Here is an 18,685-nt window from a genome sequence, read left to right on the forward strand (position 1 = left end):
ATGCATGCAGTGGAGTAACTCCAAGGCTCTGTTTTAGGCCCAGTACTCTTCAACATTTTCATCAATGACTTGGACAAGGAGATGGAAGGAGAACTCACCAAATTCGCAGGTGACATCAATCAGGAATATCCAGCTCTCTAAAAGATACGTTCAAGATACAGAAGGATCTTGACAGACTTGAACACTCGGCACTCATATAAAATTAAATTCAATGGTGAAAAGGTAAGGTACTACATTTAGGCAAGAAAAACAAAATGCAGAGGTACAGTATATGTAGTACATTACTCAACAGAAGTAATGGAGAGTGATCTTGGAGTCCTAGTGAACAACCATTTAAAAATGAATTGAATTGAATTTATTGGATTTGTATGCCGCCCCTCTGAAGAATCGGGGCGGCTCACAACAAAGCAGCAATACCGTATAATACAAATCTAACGTTAAAATTTAAAACTAAATTAAATACATTGTCATAAAAACCCATTAACTACACAATCATACACACTCAGTCCAGCTAATCAATATAGAGGTCGGAGAAGAAGGGGGGGGGAGATTAATCCCCCTGGTGGAAGGTCTTAAGCATAAAACGTATCAGGAAAGACTTAATGAACTCAATCTGTATAGTCTGGAGGACAGAAGGGAAAGGGGGGACATGATCAATACATTTAAATATGTTAAAGGGTTAAATAAGGTGCAGGAGGGAAGTGCTTTAATAGGAAAGTGAACACAAGAACAAAGGGACACAATCTGAAGTTAGTTGGGGGAAAGATCAAAAGCAACGTGAGAAAATATTATTTCACTGAAAGAGTAGTAGATCCTTAGAACAAACTTCCAGCAGACGTGGTTGGTAAATCCACAGTAATTGAATTTAAACATATCTGGGATAAACATATATCCATTGTAAGATAAAATACAGGAAATAATATAAGGGCAGACTAAATGGACCATGAGGTCTTTTTCTGCCACCAGTCTTCTATGTTTCTATCCCCTCACGCCTAGTGGCAGAGATGGGTGTTTAGCATTTTGCGGAAGGCAAGGAGGGTAGGGGCAGTTTGAATTTTCGGGGGGAGTTGATTCCAGAGGGCTGGGGCCACCACAGAGAAGGCTCTTCCCCTGGGTCCTTCCAGACGGCATTGTTTAGTCGATGGGACCCAGAGAAGGCCAACTCTCTGGGACCTAATTGGCCACTGGGATTCGTGCGGCAGCATGCGGTCTGGTAGATATTCTGGTCCGATGCCATGTAGGGCTTTATAGGTCATTACCAACACTTTGAATTGTGAGCCAGCCGTGTGCAGCAGCTGCCAAAACAGCTAACACAGTTCTAGGCTGCATTAACAGAGGGATAGTCTCAAGTTCACGTGAAGTGTTATTACCACTTATAATGCCTTGGTAAGGCCACACTTGAAATACTGCATCCAGTTTTGGTCACCATGATGAAAAATAGATGATGAGACTAGAAAAAGTGAAGAGAAGAGCAACAAAAATGATTAGGGGACTGGAGGCTAAAACATATGAACAAAAACGATTGTGTCATTCTTTAAACCTTCATGAACATTTACAATTGAGAGAGTCCAGAAATATTTCACAAGAAGAGTCCTCCACTCCTCTATTCACAGAATATCTTACCCCACCAGACTTGAAATTTTGGGCTTAGAAAACTTCGATCTGATCTAAATGTAGTTCATAAAATCATCTACCACACTGTTCTATCTGTCAATGAATACTTCAGCTTCAACCACAACAACACGCAAGCACACAATATATTCAAACTCAATGTAAACGGCTCAAATACTAACTTCAGCAACAGAGTGATCAGTGCCTGGATTGCACTACTTGACTGTGGTTTCTTCCCCAACCCCAAAAACTTTAACCTTAGTCTGTATACAGTGAACATCACCCCTTTTCTAAGAAGTGTGTAAGAGGCGTGCATAAGTGCACCATCGTGCCTACCATCCCTGTCCAACTGTCCAAAATTAGCTATACCTATTTTGCTTTTGTTTATGTTTTGACAAATAAATAAAATAAAAATATTTCCTTTAAAAAATAAATTTAGGGGAAAATGTTTCCCCCCCCCTTTTTTTTTGTATGTTGGTCTTGTAGATATGTATATTTTGTATTTTGTATCTTGGTTTGTTTTATATTCAATAAAAGCATTTTTTTTAAAAAGTAAAATAATTGTGGGGTCAGAACATATCTAAACTTCGTAAGCTAAGTAGCACCACATTTCTCTATTTCACTAGGCTCACTTGCAAAGGTCAGTTGCTAGAAGTGAAAAAAGATTTGATAGAATTTATACAGTGAAAACATCTTGCAAAAGCCTTAGATAGAGACGGGGCAAGAGTGTTCTTCCTGCTGTCAGGAGATGGCTGTCAGAAAGGCAGCATCTGTGTCCAAAAGGTGAGGAGTTAAAACCATCGAGTACTGAATTGATAGAATAGATCCGAGGAAAGAAGAAACGCTGAGGAACTTCCTCTTCTCGAAGACGCAGAGCGGCTTTTGTGCTCTCCCGAGGATCGAAGCAGCAACTGGAAGGTGAGTTGAGAGTAGGTGGGTGGAGAGTCCGGGAGCAAGTCGGGCTGTTTAGTTTCCTCCACGGCCTGGAAGCAGAGAAGCAACCGGGCTGAAACCTGTCAGCTGCTGCAGGTTCCCCTCCTGCCCAAATTTAAGCCCACTGGTGCTGCACGCTATGAAACTGGTGGCTGCAATTTTCTGTAGGTGGGAAGATTGAAAAAGTCTCTTTCAAGTTAAGGCTGATTCTCTGGGAATGGCTTCCCTGCAGAGGTTGTGGGTGCTCCATCACTGGGGGTTTGTGAGAGAGATGGAAGGGACCTTGCGGGTCTTCTATTCCGACGCCCTGCACAAGCAAGAGAACCAATACCATTTCAGACAATTGATTAATTGTTCTCAGCATCAAGAAAAATTCTCCTTAGTTCTGGGCTGCTTCTCTCCCGGATTAGTTTCCATCCACTGCTTCTTGTCTTGCCTTCTGGTGCATTGCAAAATAAGTTGACCCCGTTCTTGACCCTTCAACTATTGGAATACTGCTATCATGTCACCCTTAATCCTTCCTTTCACTAGACTAGACATATTAAATTCCTGCAACCCTTCTTTATATGTTTTAGCCTCAAGCCCCCTACTGCTCTCCTCTGCACTCTTTATAGAGTCTCAACACCTTTTTAAAAATATGGCAATCAAAACTGGTTGCAATAATCCAATTGTGATCTTACCAAAGCATTATAACTTGATACTAACACTTCACATGATCTTCATTCTAGCCCTGTGTTAAGGTAGCCTAGGATTGCATTAGTTTTTGTGGCCACTGCATCACAGTGGCCACAAAAGCTTTTTTTAGTTGATTGTTCACTATGGTAGGACTTCAAGATCCATCTCACAGTTACTGGTGTTGTGTCAGGATGTACCTATTCTGTACATTGCCATTTGCTTTTTTGCGACTAAGTGTACAACCTCTTTTCTCTACTGAAATTCATTTTGTTGGATAGGGCCCAGTGTTCAAATCTATCAAGATTCTTCTGTATCTTGAGTTTGTCTTTTGGGGTGTTGGCTATTCCTGCCAGTTTAGTGCTGTCTCCAAATTGTCCTCTGGGAATTGGGTGGAATATAATTCCAAATGAACTAACTGAGTTCCCATTCTAGTCATTTACTGAAATTGTTTGTGAAGATATTGAAGTATACTGAGACTAACATAGAGTCTTGGGGTACTTAACTGCTTACTTCCCTCCATATAGATGTAGTTCCTTTGATCAATGGTTGAGGGTAGTTTGTCAGCCAGTTCAAAATCCATCGGATGGTGATCATATCCATACCTCATTTTCTTCATTTTCCAAGTAGTAGATTATTCTCCACTTTATCAAATGCTTTTCTGAAATGCCAGTATACTGTGTTCACAGCATTTTGCTAGTCTACTAATTTAGACACTTTTTCAAAGAAGGAAATAAGATTTGTTTGGCATGATCTTTTTTCAACAAGCCCATGTTGGCTTCTGGTTCTAAGTTTGCTTGGTTCTAGATGTTTGCAGATCTGTTGCTTAGTTATCTTATTCAGGATCTTAATAATAAGAGTTGGAAGGGACCTTGGAGATCTTCTAGTCCAACCCCCTGGTTAGGCAGGAAAACCTACACTACTTCAGACAGATGGTTATCCAACATCTGCTTAAAAACTTCCAATGTTGGGGCATTTACAACTTCTGGAGGCAAGCTGTTCCACTGTTCAATCATTCTGACTGTCAGGAAATTTCTCCTTAGTTCTAAGTTACTTGGCGACCAAAACTGAATGCATTATTCCAAGTTTGGCCTTAGTAATAAGGCCTTTTAAAGTGGTATTAACACTTCACCTGATCTTGATTCTATCCTTCTGTTGATGCAGCCTAGAACTGTGTTGGCTTTTTGGGCAACTGCTGCACACTGCTGGCTCATTTTTAAATGGTTGTCCTCTAGGACTCCAAGATCCCTCTCAGAATTACTACTGTTGAGCAATGTACCACGTATACTGTACCTATGCATTTTGTTTTTCTTGCCTAAATGTAGAACCTTACTTTTTTCACCATTGAATATCATTTTATTACATAGCACCCATTGTTCAAGTTTGTCAAGATCCTTCTTAATTTTGCACCTATCTTGTGGAGTGTTGGCTATTCCTGCCAGTTTGGTGTCATCTGCAAATTTGGTGAGTTCTCCATCTATCCCCTTGTCCAAGTCATTGATGAAAATGTTGAAGAGTACTGGGCCTAAAACAGAGCCTTGGGGTACTCCAATATATATATCCCTCCATGTAGATGTAGTTCCATTGAGTACTACACGTTGAGTGAGGTTAGTTAACCAGTTTTGACCAAGCATTGATGTCAGGCTAATTGGTTTGTAGTTTTGTGAATCCATTTCCCACTTTTTTTTAAGATTAGGACTGCATCAGTCACGCTGGCAAGGCAAGGTTTAAATAGTGTCTCTTTGCTCACTTATCACCATGTCAAATAAAGCAACAATGGTGGCAGTGAAGCTCTGCCCCAGCCCCCAGTCTGCATTCCCAAACTGTAAAAAGTAGGTCTTAGCTGACCATGAGTAAAAAAAGGGAAGTAATGATACCCACAAGTCCAGATTTCCAACAACAAAAGCACAGTCCAATAATCAAGTCCAAAGAGTGCCTCCCACTCCCAACCCCTCCAGCCGGCGCAGAAGGATACCATGGTCGATGGTACCAAAAGCCGCTGAGAGGTCAAGAAGCACCAGGACAGAGGATAAACCCTTGTCCCGGGCCCGCCAGAGATCATCCATCAGCGCGACCAAAGCAGTTTCCGTGCTGTAGCTGGGCCTGAAAGCCAACTGTTGAGGGCCTAAATAATCGGCTTCTTCCTAGGACCACTGGAACTGGAACGCCACCACCTTCTCAACAACCTTCCCCATAGAGGGAAGGTTGGAGACTGGACGATAGTTGTTGAGAATGGCTGGGTCCAGGGAAGGCTTCTTGAGGAGGGGGCGCACAAGTGCCTCCTTGTAAGGAGCCGGGAAGGTCCCCTTCCCCAAAGAAGTGTTGACAATCTCCTGGACCCAGCTCCGATTCACCTCCCTGCTGGCCGAAACCAGGCAGGAGGGACACGGATCCAGCAAACAGGTGGCGGAACTCACAGCTCCAATGCCCTTGTCCACTTCATAATTATTTACAATTTATACAAAGAAAATGTTTTCAACCATTTGACTTTCTTATATGTGTGCTGAGGCATATAATATACGATTACCAACTATTAATTATTACTTATTGATTATAGAAACATTTATTTATAGAAACATTATTTTTTAATTGATTGATTGATTGATTGATTGATTGGATTTGTATGCCGCCCTTCTCTGAAGACTTGGGGCAGCTCACAACATATGAGAACAACATAACAATACATCTAAAACTCCAATTAATATGGCTAAAAAACCTTAAAAACTCTAATATAATTTTTTTTAAAAAAATTCATCGCCATTCACTCAACCAAACATACCAAACATTCATTGATCAGGGAGCTAAGATCTAATGTCCCCAAGCCTGGCGGCATAAATGGGTCTTTAAACTTTTACGGAAGGCGAGGAGGGTGGAGGCAGTGCGAATCTCCGAGGGGAGCTGATTCCAAAGGGCCGGGGCCCCCACACAGAAGGCTCTTCCCCTAGGCCCCACCAAACAACGTTGTCTGGTTGACGGGACCCTGAGAAGGCTGACTCTGTGGAACCTGACTGGGCAATGAGATTCCTGTGGCAGAAGGCGGTCTCGGAGGTAATCTGGCCCAATGCCATGTAGGTCATAACCAATGTTTTGAATTGGTTGAATTAGTCCAGAAACTAATTGACAACCAATGCAGTCCGCAGAGTGATGGTGAAATATGGATATGCCTTGGAAGGCCCATAACCGCTCACGCGGCAGAATTTTGGACAATTTGAAGTTTCCCAAGACTCTTCAAATTTATTAGTTATTAAAGTATAGTATTTACTCAATGAACTATATTTTTCCTTCTGCTTTCCCTGACCAAAAACTCAGATCAAATACTTTCTAAATCTCTCTAAAATCTATTTTTATATTTACTTATATATCTCACAGCATTATTAGTGTAAGCTAAACTTATTCAATAGGAATAGGAATAGAAAATAGGCCATACTACCAGTGTTCCCTCTAATTTTTTGGGGGGGAGGGCGGAAAAGTATAGTGTCTGAGCGGCAGTCCCTTCGGGACTGGGCGGCACAGAAATAATAAACAAATAAACAAACAAACAAATTAAAAACCCACCCTGTTTTGCCTCAGAGAATTTCAAAATAAAATACTGTACTGTGTGTCTATAACAGTGAGCTCATAATAGGGCAACTCTATCAATATCAAAATGCCACTTAAATAGTTGAGCTAGTTTCAAACTAGATTTTGATTTTCTTTCTCTCTTCCTTACTCCCATTCTTTTTCTTTCTCTTTTCCTTCCTCTCTTTTTTCTATCTGTTTCTCTCTCTTCCTCTCTTCCTCTCTCTCTCCTTCCCTCTCACTCTTTCCCTCTCGGCTTCTGGGCAGGTTTGGAAAACTCTGAGTTGATGATGATTTTTAAGTGAGCGATTGCTCACTGTTCAGCTTAGAGGGAACTATGCATACTACTATATCAGATAGACTATATTACTGAAAAGCAAACTATGATATTTCTGGTTAAGTGGTGTGCCTCTTGGAAAATATACAAAATGTCAACTTTTATTCAAACTACCCTAACAAATCTAACTAAAAAAGGCCCAATCCCCCCCCTTGCCAGTGATGCCATTGACCCAACCCACAACAGACACCCCCCCCCAAACCAGCAAGCACTACAGATTTCACTACCGTGTTTCCCCGATAGTAAGGCAGTGTCTTACTATCTTTTTATCCCCAAAAGCCCCACTGTGTCTTACTTTGGGGGTATGTCTTACATTGTCCCGGGCACCGGGGCCGGCTCGTCTTCGGGCGCGGGGAGCTGCCGGAAAGGAGGCAGGCGCCAACCTCGACGTTCGGCGGGTTGCGGGGAGCATTCCCTCGCCGCTCCCGGCAATGTTTCTCGGCAGGGGAGGCCAACTCCACGGCGACACGGACGCTCGGCTGGCTGGCTAAAGGCAGGTCAAGGGGTGGATGGGCAGTCAAAAAGGGTGAGCGGCCGCCGCTGTGCCCTCCTTCGCCCGCCTCCTTTCCGGCAGTTCCCTGCGCGCCCCTCGCCTTCGCTCGCCGCGGCGCCACCGCCTCTTCCCCTGCCGAGGCTCAGCTGCAAGTGGCTCCGAGGCGAGCGGAAAGGAGGCGGGCGAAGGAGGGCGCAGCTCCGGCCGCTCGCCTCGGAGCCGAGCGGCCTCGCTGGCCGCTTGCAGCTGAGCCTCGGCAGGGGAAGAGGCGGTGGTGCCGCTGCGAGCGAAGGCGAGGGGCGCGCAGGGAGCTGCCGGAAAGGAGGCTGGTGAAGGAGGGCGCAGCTCCGGCCGCTCGCCTCGGAGCCGCTCGGCCTCGCTGGCCGCTTGCAGCTGAGCCTTGGCAGGGGAAGCGGCCAGCGAGGCCGATCGGCTCCGAGGCGAGCGGCCGGAGCTGCGCCCTCCTTCACCAGCCTCCTTTCCGGCAGCTCCCTGCGCGCCCCTTGCCTTCGCTCGCCGCGGCGCCACCGCCTCTTCCCCTGCCGAGGCTCAGCTGCAAGCGGCCAGCGAGGCCGCTCGGCTCCGAGGCGAGCGGAAAGGAGGCGGGCGAAGGAGGGCGCAGCTCCGGCCGCTCGCCTCGGAGCCGATCGGCCTCGCTGGCCGCTTGCAGCTGAGCCTCGGCAGGGGAAGAGGCGGTGGCGCCGCGGCGAGCGAAGGCGAGGGGCGCGCGGGGAGCTTGGAAGCAATGTCATCGCCCCCCCCGCAATACCGTTTATACCGTGTTTCCCCGAAAGTAAGACATATGTCTTACTTTCGGGGTATGGCTTATATAAGCCGACCCCCCTGAAACCCCCCATATGTCTTACAATCGGGGGGGTCTTACTATCGGGGAAACACGGTAGCATCACTTCAAGATATGATGATCAAGATGCAGCAGTCAATTGATAGAAATTATGAAGTGGTGACAGGAAATCTAGGGGAAATGAAAGAGAACATAAAAAGAATGGATGAAAGCTAGATGAAAGGGTAGGCAAACTGGATGACAAGTTTGAGCTAATTCAAGGCACACTAGGTATTGTACATACTCCTGATCAGTTGGAGGATGATGAAGATATTGAGGACTCGGATTCAGATAGTATTTATGAATTAGTGGGGGGGGGCGGGGTTACAGGTAGTAGAACAGGTGGGAGGTCAGCCACAGGATGGGGCTATGAGTTCAGGATCTAGCGAAGGAGAATCGGACGCTCGCTGGGTTAACCCTAAATTCAGAAGGGCTCAAAAATGTAGAGAACAGAGGTCTGGAAGAAGATATTAAGGAGAGGAATGGGTTAAATACTGTAGTGATGTATTTGGCACATCAGGGGGGCAGTGGGGAAGAAGGGTGGAGTTTCAACATTGCCAAAGGGAAAAATGGATGTGTTTCTTGCTGCTCTCAAGTAGGCAAAAGTGTTCTGTGTTGTTGACTGTCAGTTCTGCTGTTTTTCCAAATCATGCTGTTAGGAAAGTAAATCTTGTGAAGTGGAGCAGGAGAGGGAATGTGAGGAATGCAAGTAGGAGAGATAACGGACTGAGTATCTGTATGGAATGTGTTTTAATTCCAGAAGAGCAGAGAAATAGATGGAGTTTCTTTATTCATGAAATAATGCATTTAATAAGAGTTATTTGTAATTGCTACCAGAAACCAGAACACTAACCAATAATGCATTTAATAAGAGAAATTGTAATTTCTACCAGAAACCAGAACACTAACCAAAAATGAACAACAAATAAAGGAAATAGAAGAAAAGACTGATAAGATTGAAGCCAGAATTAATATTTCAGAAAACAGAAATAAATATAAACAATAATAAAGACCTCAAAGACGCCATTATTAACCCAGAGCTTGAGAAATCAGCGGGGTTTTTTACACTTCCAAAATGTTTTGGAAACCTAGAAGAAACTCTCCCTGAAACTATGGCTCAAATTATCACAGGTATAACAAATTCAACCCCACAGAGAGCTCTGAGGGAAATCGATGAAATGTATCGAGTCTCAACAAGCTATGCCCACAGACACAAACTTCCAAGAGAAGTGCACGTTCACTTTACAAAAAAGATAACAAGAGACAAAGTAAAGAAGGGGGATAAAACCTTCTTCAGATATATTAATGATAAGAAGAAGAAAAACTGCGGCATCACGAAGCTTAGTACCGGGAATAATACATGCATTAATGGGAATAAGGAGATCGCTGAGCATTTCAATAGCTACTTCTGTTCAGTTTTCTCAAAAGACACCTTACAAAATAATACTATAGAGGGATATAGCATTGCTTCCAGCTGTACGGATTCAGCTCCAGTGATCTTAGAAGCCGATGTCTTAGAAGAACTTGAACGATTAAAGATAAATAAGGCAATGGGTCCAGATGGCATCCACCCCAGAGTTCTTAAAGAACTCAGATCTGTCATTACTACCCCCCTGACTGATTTGTTTAACCAATCCTTGTTAACAGGAGAAGTTCCTGAGGATTGGAGAATGGCCAGTGTTGTGCCTATTCACAAGAAGGGCAGTAGAGAAGAAGCTGGTAACTACAGGCCAGTTAGCTTGACATCAGTGGTAGTTAAAATGATGGAGACTCTACTCAGAAAGAGGATAAATCAGCACCTAAAAAACAATAACTTATCGGACCCAAATCAGCATGGCTTTACTGAAGGCAAATCATGTCAGACTAATCTCATTGATTTCTTTGACTATGTCACAAAGGTGTTGGATGAAGGTGGTGCCGTGGATATTGCCTACCTGGACTTCAGCAAAGCCTTTGATACGGTTCCACATAAAGAGCTGATAGATAAATTAGTGAAGATTGGACTTAATCCCTGGATAGTTCAATGGATTTGCAGCTGGCTGAAGCGTAGACATCAGAGAGTTATTGTTAATGGTGAGTATTCTGAGCAGAGTCAGGTTACAAGCGGTGTGCCACAAGGGTCTGTTCTGGGTCCTATTCTTTTTAATATATTTGTGAGTGACATAGGGGAAGGTTTGGTAGGGAAGGTTTGCCTATTTGCCGATGACTCTAAAGTGTGCAATAGGGTTGATATTCCTGGAGGCGTCTGTAATATGGTAAATGATTTAGCTTTACTAGATAAATGGTCTAAGCAATGGAAACTGCAGTTTAATGTTTCCAAATGTAAAATAATGCACATGGGGAAAAGGAATCCTCAATCTGAGTATTGTATTGGCAGTTCAGTGTTGGCAAATACTTCAAAAGGAAAGGATTTAGGGGTAGTGATTTCTGACAGTCTCAAAATGGGTGAACAGTGCAGTCAGGCGGTAGGGAAAGCAAGTAGGATGCTTGGCTGCATAGCTAGAGGTATAACAAGCAGGAAGAGGGAGATTATGATCCCACTATATAGAATGCTGGTGAGACCACATTTGGAATACTGTGTTCAGTTCTGGAGACCTCACCTACAAAAAGATATTGACAAAATTGAACGGGTCCAAAGACGGGCTACAAGAATGGTGGAAGGTCTTAAGCATAAAACGTATCAGGAAAGACTTAATGAACTCAATCTGTATAGTCTGGAGGACAGAAGGAAAAGGGGGGACATGATCGAAACATTGAAATATATTAAAGGGTTAAATAAGGTCCAGGAGGGAAGTGTTTTTAATAGGAAAGTGAACACAAGAACAAGGGGACACAATCTGAAGTTAGTTGGGGGAAAGATCAAAAGCAACATGAGAAAATATTATTTTACTGAAAGAGTAGTAGATCCTTGGAACAAACTTCCAGCAGACGTGGCTGGTAAATCCACAGTAACTGAATTTAAACATGCCTGGGATAAACATATATCCATCCTAAGATAAAATACAGAAAATAGTATAAGGGCAGACTAGATGGACCATGAGGTCTTTTTCTGCCGTCAGACTTCTATGTTTCTATGTTTCTATAATCTGGCAAGAGAGAACACGGTATCATATAGAGAAAAAGAAATGTCTTTAAACAAATTCCGAGACTTGTGAGGTTTTCAGTGGTTCTCCTCCTACCTCTCCGGTCGGTCGCAGTCGGTGTTAGTGGGGGGTCAGAGGTCGACCTCTAGGTTTCTCCCTTGTGGGGTGCCACAGGGGCCGGTCCTCTCCCCCCTGCTATTTAATATCTATATGGAACCACTGGGTGAGATCATCCAAGGGCATGGGGTGAGGTATCATCAATATGCCGATGATACCCAGTTATACATCTCCACCCCATGTCCAGTCAACGAAGCAGTGGATGTGATGTGCCGGTGCCTGGAGGCTGTTGGGGCCTGGATGGGTGTCAACAAACTCAAACTCAACCCAGACAAGACGGAGTGGCTGTGGGTCTTGCCTCCCAAGGACAATCCCATCTGCCCATCCATTAACATGGGGGGAGAATCATTGACCCCCTCAGAGAGGGTCCGCAACTTGGGCGTCCTCCTCGATCCACAGCTCTCATTGTAGAAACATCTTTCAGCTGTGGTGAGGGGGGCGTTTGCCCAGGTTCGCCTGGTGCACCAGTTGTGGCCCTATTTGGACCGGGAGTCACTGCTCACAGTCACTCATGCCCTCATCACCTTGAGGCTCGACTACTGTAATGCTCTCTACATGGGGCTACCTTTGAAAAGTGTTCGGAAACTTCAGATTGTGCAGAATGCAGCTACGAGAGCAATCATGGGCTTTCCCAAATATGCCCATGTTACACCAACACTCCGCAGTCTGCATTTGTTGCTGATCAGTTTCCGGTCACAATTCAAAGTGTTGGTTATGACCTATAAAGCCCTTCATGGCACCGGACCAGATTATCTCAGGGACTGCCTTCTGCTGAAGCGACCAGTTAGGTCCCACAGAGTGGGTCTTCTCCGGGTCCCGTCAACTAAACAATGTCGCTTGGTGGGACACAGGGGAATAGCCTTCTCTGTGGCGGCCCCGGCCCTCTGGAACCAATTCCCCCCAGAGATTAGAATTGCCCCCACCCTCCTTGCCTTTCATAAGCTGCTTAAAACCCACCTCTGCCGCCAGGCATGGGGGAATTGAGATACTCTTTCCCCTAGGCTTCTACAATTTTATGCATGGTATATCTGTATGTATGTTTGGTTTTTATAATAATGGGTTTTTAACTGTTTTTAGTATTGAATTATTATTATATGCTGTTTTATTACTGTTGTTAGCCACCCCAAGTCTGTGGAGAGTGGCGGCATATAAATCAAATAAATAAATAAATAAATAAGAAAACCCTATCAATTTCTAACAGCTAGACTGAATAAACATAGAATATCATTTCATTGGTTAATACCAGAGGGAATTCTCATTACATTCCTTGAAAAAAAGCACAGGATCAACTCTCTACAAGAGACTAGAGAATTCTTCAACCTTCACATCAAAGATGTAGAAGATCTAGACTCAAAGGAACAATCAGAGAGAGAAGGAACCAGCCGTGATGAATTCAGTTCAGAGGAACTTCCCTCCCAACCAGACATAGCCCAGACTCAAGAGACCAAAAGGCCCAAGGATGAACAACAACAAGATCCCAAAGTGGGGCAAAGAAAGGAAACTAAAGGAAAAGGAATTGTGCCAATTCGGGTTTTGCCAGTAGTTCCACATTTATGATGAAGAAAAATGGCCCTTCAAAGCTTGCAAAGGCTTTTGGCATCATTTCATCAGTTAAAGCCCCCACATCTCTAAATTTACCTCAGAAGGTTTCACATTAACCATTTTCTGACATTTTGTCAGGCTTGGAAGACATAGATTTTCTCCATATTAGTGTGTGTGTGCGTGTGTGTGTGTGTGTGTGTGCACGTGTATAGGTGGGTGTACAGTAGTACCTCTAGATACGAGCTGCTCTACATGCGAGTATTTCAAGATACGAGCCACGAGGGGAGAGACATTTCTGTTCTAGTCCTGAGCTCAAATTCGGGATACGAGCCGAGCGTCCACTAGGTGGCGCAAGAATCCTTGCTTTTGGTTATCTGGGAGGGGAAAAACAACGTCTAAAGTTATTTGTTCCAGATACGAGTTGCCTCGACATACAAGCTCCCTTCTGGAACGAATTATGCTCGTATCTAGGGGTACTACTGTATTTGTTTTTCTCTCAATCCACATACGGTGTTTTCCCCAAAACTAAGACAGCCTGAAAATAAGTCCCATGGGGCTTTTCAGGACATGCATTGAAATAAGCCCTGCCCTGAGAATAAGCCCCTCCAATACTTTCTGGAGAAAAGTGGGGGGAGATGCTGGGAGGCACTCTTTCTCTGGTGGGCACTCTTTTAGCCGAGAGAGTGAGAGAAAGAGAAAGCACGTGCACATGCACCCCGTGGAAAAAAGCTCGCAAAATACAGAAACTCTTCTCATGTGGGCAAGCAATTAACAACTTCTTGCAGTGAGAAAAATTTCTGTACCATTCAAGGTATTTTTCTGTAAAGAGGCCATCCGGAAGACACACAGAACTGCCAAACTCCAGTACCAGTAAGACACCTGTCTCGCGCCCCCCACCCCGCCGCTCTGCCCCACCGCCCCTGCCACCCCCATGTTGGGTCACAACACAAGTTGGGCCCCTGTCTTATTTTCGGGGGGAAACAGTATCTACAATTATATAATCTATCCCCAGCACTTCAAGATATATTTGATGATAGTCCTTTGCATTGCTAAGAATTCTTGATTGACCCAATTAAACAACTGAATTTGAATGGATATTTGAACATGGATCTCGGTAGTCTTCTATCAATCATAAATTATGTAAGTGATTAGTATTGGGGAATATTTGCTTTTTTATTATATATACTTTTTTTTCTTTTTTCACATCATCTCTAACTAGCACATCATCTCTAACTACTTTATAAACAATTAAAGTTTTACTTTTCTTTGTATCTTGCAGACAAAGAGGATGGCAATAAGAGCACTCAGGACAATTGTAAATAAGAACCAACATTGAAAAGGGAAGAACATCAAGCGAAAAGTCAAAATATTTCCATTTCTTTCAGAAAACCATACAATTCTCCTGTTAGAGGAGAGAAAAGAATCAAGAAAGATTTCAAACTCAAATAAGCATTATGAAGAACTGAAGGTTACATGAAAAGTCAAAGGAGATTATTTTTCAATCAGCAAAAAAGGGAAATATTTGGAAGTCAGTGGGGAGGAAAAGTAAACACATGTAGAGCAGACAGGAATGCAGGCCTCTCCCTATGAGGAATAAAATGCCTTGAATGAAAGCACCACTAAACAAGGCATTATTCATATTTCTGGTGACCTCAGCTGTGGAAAAGTGACATAAATTTGGCTATTGTGGAAAAAGAAGAGATTGCAGATCACAGCTGTTTATTTAACAAGGAGCTAGACAGGAGAAAAGCCATACACACTATCTCAATGTAACAAAACCTGGTCAGAACAGCTCCCTTGTGATTCATGGAAGCAACCACACAAGAGAGAAGTCACAAAAGTGCTCCAAATGTGCAAATTGTGTAAATGTTTCATTAGAAATTCTTAGGTCAGGTCTGTGAGAAAGGTTTCAAAGAGAAAATTCCAGTCTGGTGAAGCAAGCAATACTCGCAAAGAAGAGAAAACATTTGAATGTGCTGACTGTAAAATATTCTGCCACAATTTCAGTCATGAAACATCAGAGTATTCACAAAGGAGAGAAATTATTTCAATGTTCTGACTGCGGGAAAGATTTTAGACAGAGTTTCTACCTGGTGAGACACCAGAAGACTCACAGCAGGGGGAAACCAATTGAATGCTCTGTTTGTAGGAAAAGATTCACCAGAAATTCCCACCTAATTACGCACCAGAGGACTCACACAGGAGACAAACCCTTTAAATGTCTTTACTGTGGTAAAGGTTTTAGTGATAGTTCCAGCCTGGTACAACACCGGAGGACTCACACAGGAGAGAAACCATTTGAATGTCCTGACTGTGGGAAAAGTTTCAGTCAGAATTCCAGCCTGGTGAAACACCAGAGGACTCACACAGGAGAGAAACCCTTTGAATGTCCTGACTGTGGGAAAAGTTTTAGTGATAGTTCCAGCCTTTTGAAACACCAGAGGACTCACACAGGAGAGAAGCCCTTTAAATGTCTTGACTGTGGGAAAGGTTTTAGTGATAGTTCCAGTCTGGTGAAACACCAGAGGACTCACACAGGAGAGAAACCCTTTGAATGCCCTGACTGTGGGAAAAGTTTTAGTCAGAATTCCAGCCTAGTGCAACACCAGAGGACACATACACAAGAGAAACCCTTTGAATGTGTTAACTGTGGGAAAGGTTTTAGTCATAGTTCCAGTCTGGTGAAACACCAGAGGATTCATACAGGAGAGAAACCCTTTGAATGTCCTGACTGTGGGAAAGCTTTTAGTCATAATTCCCACCTGGTGAAACATCAGAGGACTCACACAGGAGAGAAACCCTTTGAATGTCTTCACTGTGGGAAAAGTTTTAGTGATAGTTCCAGCTTGGTGAAACACCAGAGGATTCACACAGGAGAGAAACCCTTTGAATGTCATAACTGTGGGAAAAGTTTTAGACATAGTTCCAGTCTGGTACAACACCAGAGGATTCACACAGGAGAGAAACCCTTTGAATGCCCTGAATGTGGGAAAAGTTTTAGTCATAATTCCACCCTGGTTAGACACCAGAGAACTCACACAGGAGAGAAACCCTTTGAATGTCTTGACTGTGGGAAAAGTTTTAGTCATAATTCCAGCCTGGTGCAACACCAGAGGATTCACACAGGAGGGAAGCCTTTTGAATGTCCTGACTGTGAGAAAAGTTTCAGTCAGAATTCCAGCCTGGTGAAACACCAGAGGACTCACACAGGAGAGAAACCCTTTGAATGTCTGTACTGTGGGAAACGTTTTAGTGACAGTTCTAGCCTTTTGAAACACCAGAGAACTCACACAGGGGAGAAACCTTTTGAATGTCCTGACTGTGGGAAAGGTTTTAGTGACAGTTCCAGCCTGGTGAAACACAAGAGGACTCACACAGGAGAGAAACCCTTTGAATGTCCTGACTGTGGGAAAAGTTTTAGTCAGAATTCCAGCCTGGTGCAACACCAGAGAACACATACACGAGAGAAACCATTTCAATGTCCTCATTGTGGGAAAGGTTTTAGTGATAGTTCCAGTCTTTTGAAACACCAGAGAACTCACACAGGGGAGAAACCCTTTGAATGTCTTTACTGTGGGAAACGTTTTAGTGATAGTTCTAGCTTGATGCAACACCAGAGAACTCACACAGGAGAGAAACCCTTTAAATGTCCTGACTGTGGGAAAAGTTTTAGTGATAGTTCCAGCCTGGTGAAACACAAAAGGACTCACACAGGAGAGAAACCTTTTGAATGCCCTGACTGTGGGAAATGTTTTAGTCATAATTCGAGCCTGGTGCAACACCAGAGGACTCACACAGGAGAGAAACCCTTTGAATGCCCTGAGTGTGGGAAAAGTTTTAGTCATTATACCAGTCTGGTGCAACACCAGAGGATTCATACAGGAGAGAAACCCTTTGAATGTTCTGAATGTGGGAAAACCTTTAGTCATAATTACAGCCTGGTAAGACACCAGAAGACTCACAAAGGAGAGAAATTATTTTAATATCCTGACTGAAAAAGTTTTAGTCATTGTTTCAACCTACTTTAAAACAAAGGACTTGTACATGATATAAACATTTTGAATGTCCTGACTGGGAAAAGTTTTGGTGAGAATTCCACCCTGGTGAGAAAACAGAGAACTCACACAGGAGAGAAACCGTTTGAATGTCCTGGCACTGGGAAAGATTTAAGTAATATTTCCAGTCTGTTGAGACACCAGGTGTCTCATATAGGAGAGAAACCCTTTGAATGTTCTGAATGTCGGAAACGTTATACAGTGATCCCTCGATTTTCGCGGTCTTGATTTTCGCGAAACGCTATACCACGGTTTTTCAAAAAATATTAATTAAAAAATACTCCACGGTTTTTTTGCTATACCACTATATGTCATTCTCTGCTTCAATCATTTTCTCATTTCTCTTTTTTTCTCCCCTTTTTTCTATCATTTCTCTCTCTTTTCCTCTCTCACACTCTCTTCCTCCCTCTCTCATCTCTTTCTTTCCTTCTCTCTCTTTCCTTCCCTCTCCCCCCCTCCACTTGCCCACGAGAAGAAAAAAACCAACCTCTGCTGGACAGCTCCCCTTGTGCCCCCACTTTGTGCCTGCCTCTTGTCCCTTGCGAGTGGAAGGGTTTCTGGTGCCTTGTGCGGAATCGGTTGCGAGGTCCGCCTCCGGCTAAAGGTTGCGGCTTGGGCTGGTCGGCCTCAGAGGCGGGAGAAGGCGAAGAGCAAGCGGGGAACCCGGCGGGGTGGATGGCGGCGGCGGCGTGTGTGTGTGTGGTGGTGGGGATAGGATAGAGAGGGACCTGGAAGAGTTCGGGTCTGCTGCTTGGCCGCTGCCGAGGAGAAGCGCGGGGAGGGCGAGAGAGGGAGATCGTGGCATGCGAGGTCCCTGCAGAGCAGAGGGGGTAGCGGCAGCAGGCGAGCTTGGAGCCTTGCTTCGCCTCCGCTGCAATAAAAACGAAGGGGTCAGACGCAGCCTCGGCGAGCCGAAGGTTTCCGCGGCTCTGACCCAGAGCAGGAAGGGCTGGTGGGGGCGGCGAATCCACCTCCCCAGCCACCGGAGGGAGATCGGGCTGGTGGGGGCGGCGAATCCCAGCCACCGGCTCCACCATCTGCGCATGCGGATAATCGATTTTCGCGGGAGGTCTTGGAACGTAACCCCCACGAAAATCGAGGGATCACTGTAGTCATAATTCTAACCTTAGAATGTCTTGACTCTGGGAAACATTTTAGAGGTAATTCCAACCTGGTTAGACACCAGAGGACTCATACAGGAAATAAACCCTTTGAATGTCCTGGTTGTGGGAAAGGTTTCAGGTGTAATTCACCTCTCATGATATACAGACGACTCACATAGGAGATAAACGCTTTGAATGTCCTGATTTTTGGGATTGTTGCCACCCCGAGTCTGCGGAGAGGGGCGGCATACAAATCCAATAAATAATAATAATCATCATCCCTCGCATCCTGGACATAAACTGTTTCAACTCCTGCTCTCAAAACTTCACTTCAGAGCAC

At 44.2% G+C, this 18,685-nt stretch overlaps 1 protein-coding gene across 1 annotated transcript in view; it reads left to right on the plus strand.

Moving 5' to 3' along the window:
* LOC139159267 (zinc finger protein 850-like) overlaps positions 1 to 17,232 on the plus strand; it is a 32,114-nt gene extending 14,882 nt beyond the window's left edge. Inside the window, exon 3 of the mRNA XM_070736601.1 lies at positions 15,094 to 17,232. Coding sequence (XP_070592702.1) covers positions 15,094 to 17,170 — 2,077 coding nt within the window. The 3' untranslated portion in view covers positions 17,171 to 17,232. The remainder of the gene's footprint in view (positions 1 to 15,093) is intronic.
* Positions 17,233 to 18,685: the final 1,453 nt, after the last annotated feature.

The sequence above is a fragment of the Erythrolamprus reginae genome, chromosome 2 (assembly GCF_031021105.1).
Source record: "Erythrolamprus reginae isolate rEryReg1 chromosome 2, rEryReg1.hap1, whole genome shotgun sequence".
Classification (NCBI taxonomy): domain Eukaryota; kingdom Metazoa; phylum Chordata; class Lepidosauria; order Squamata; family Dipsadidae; genus Erythrolamprus; species Erythrolamprus reginae.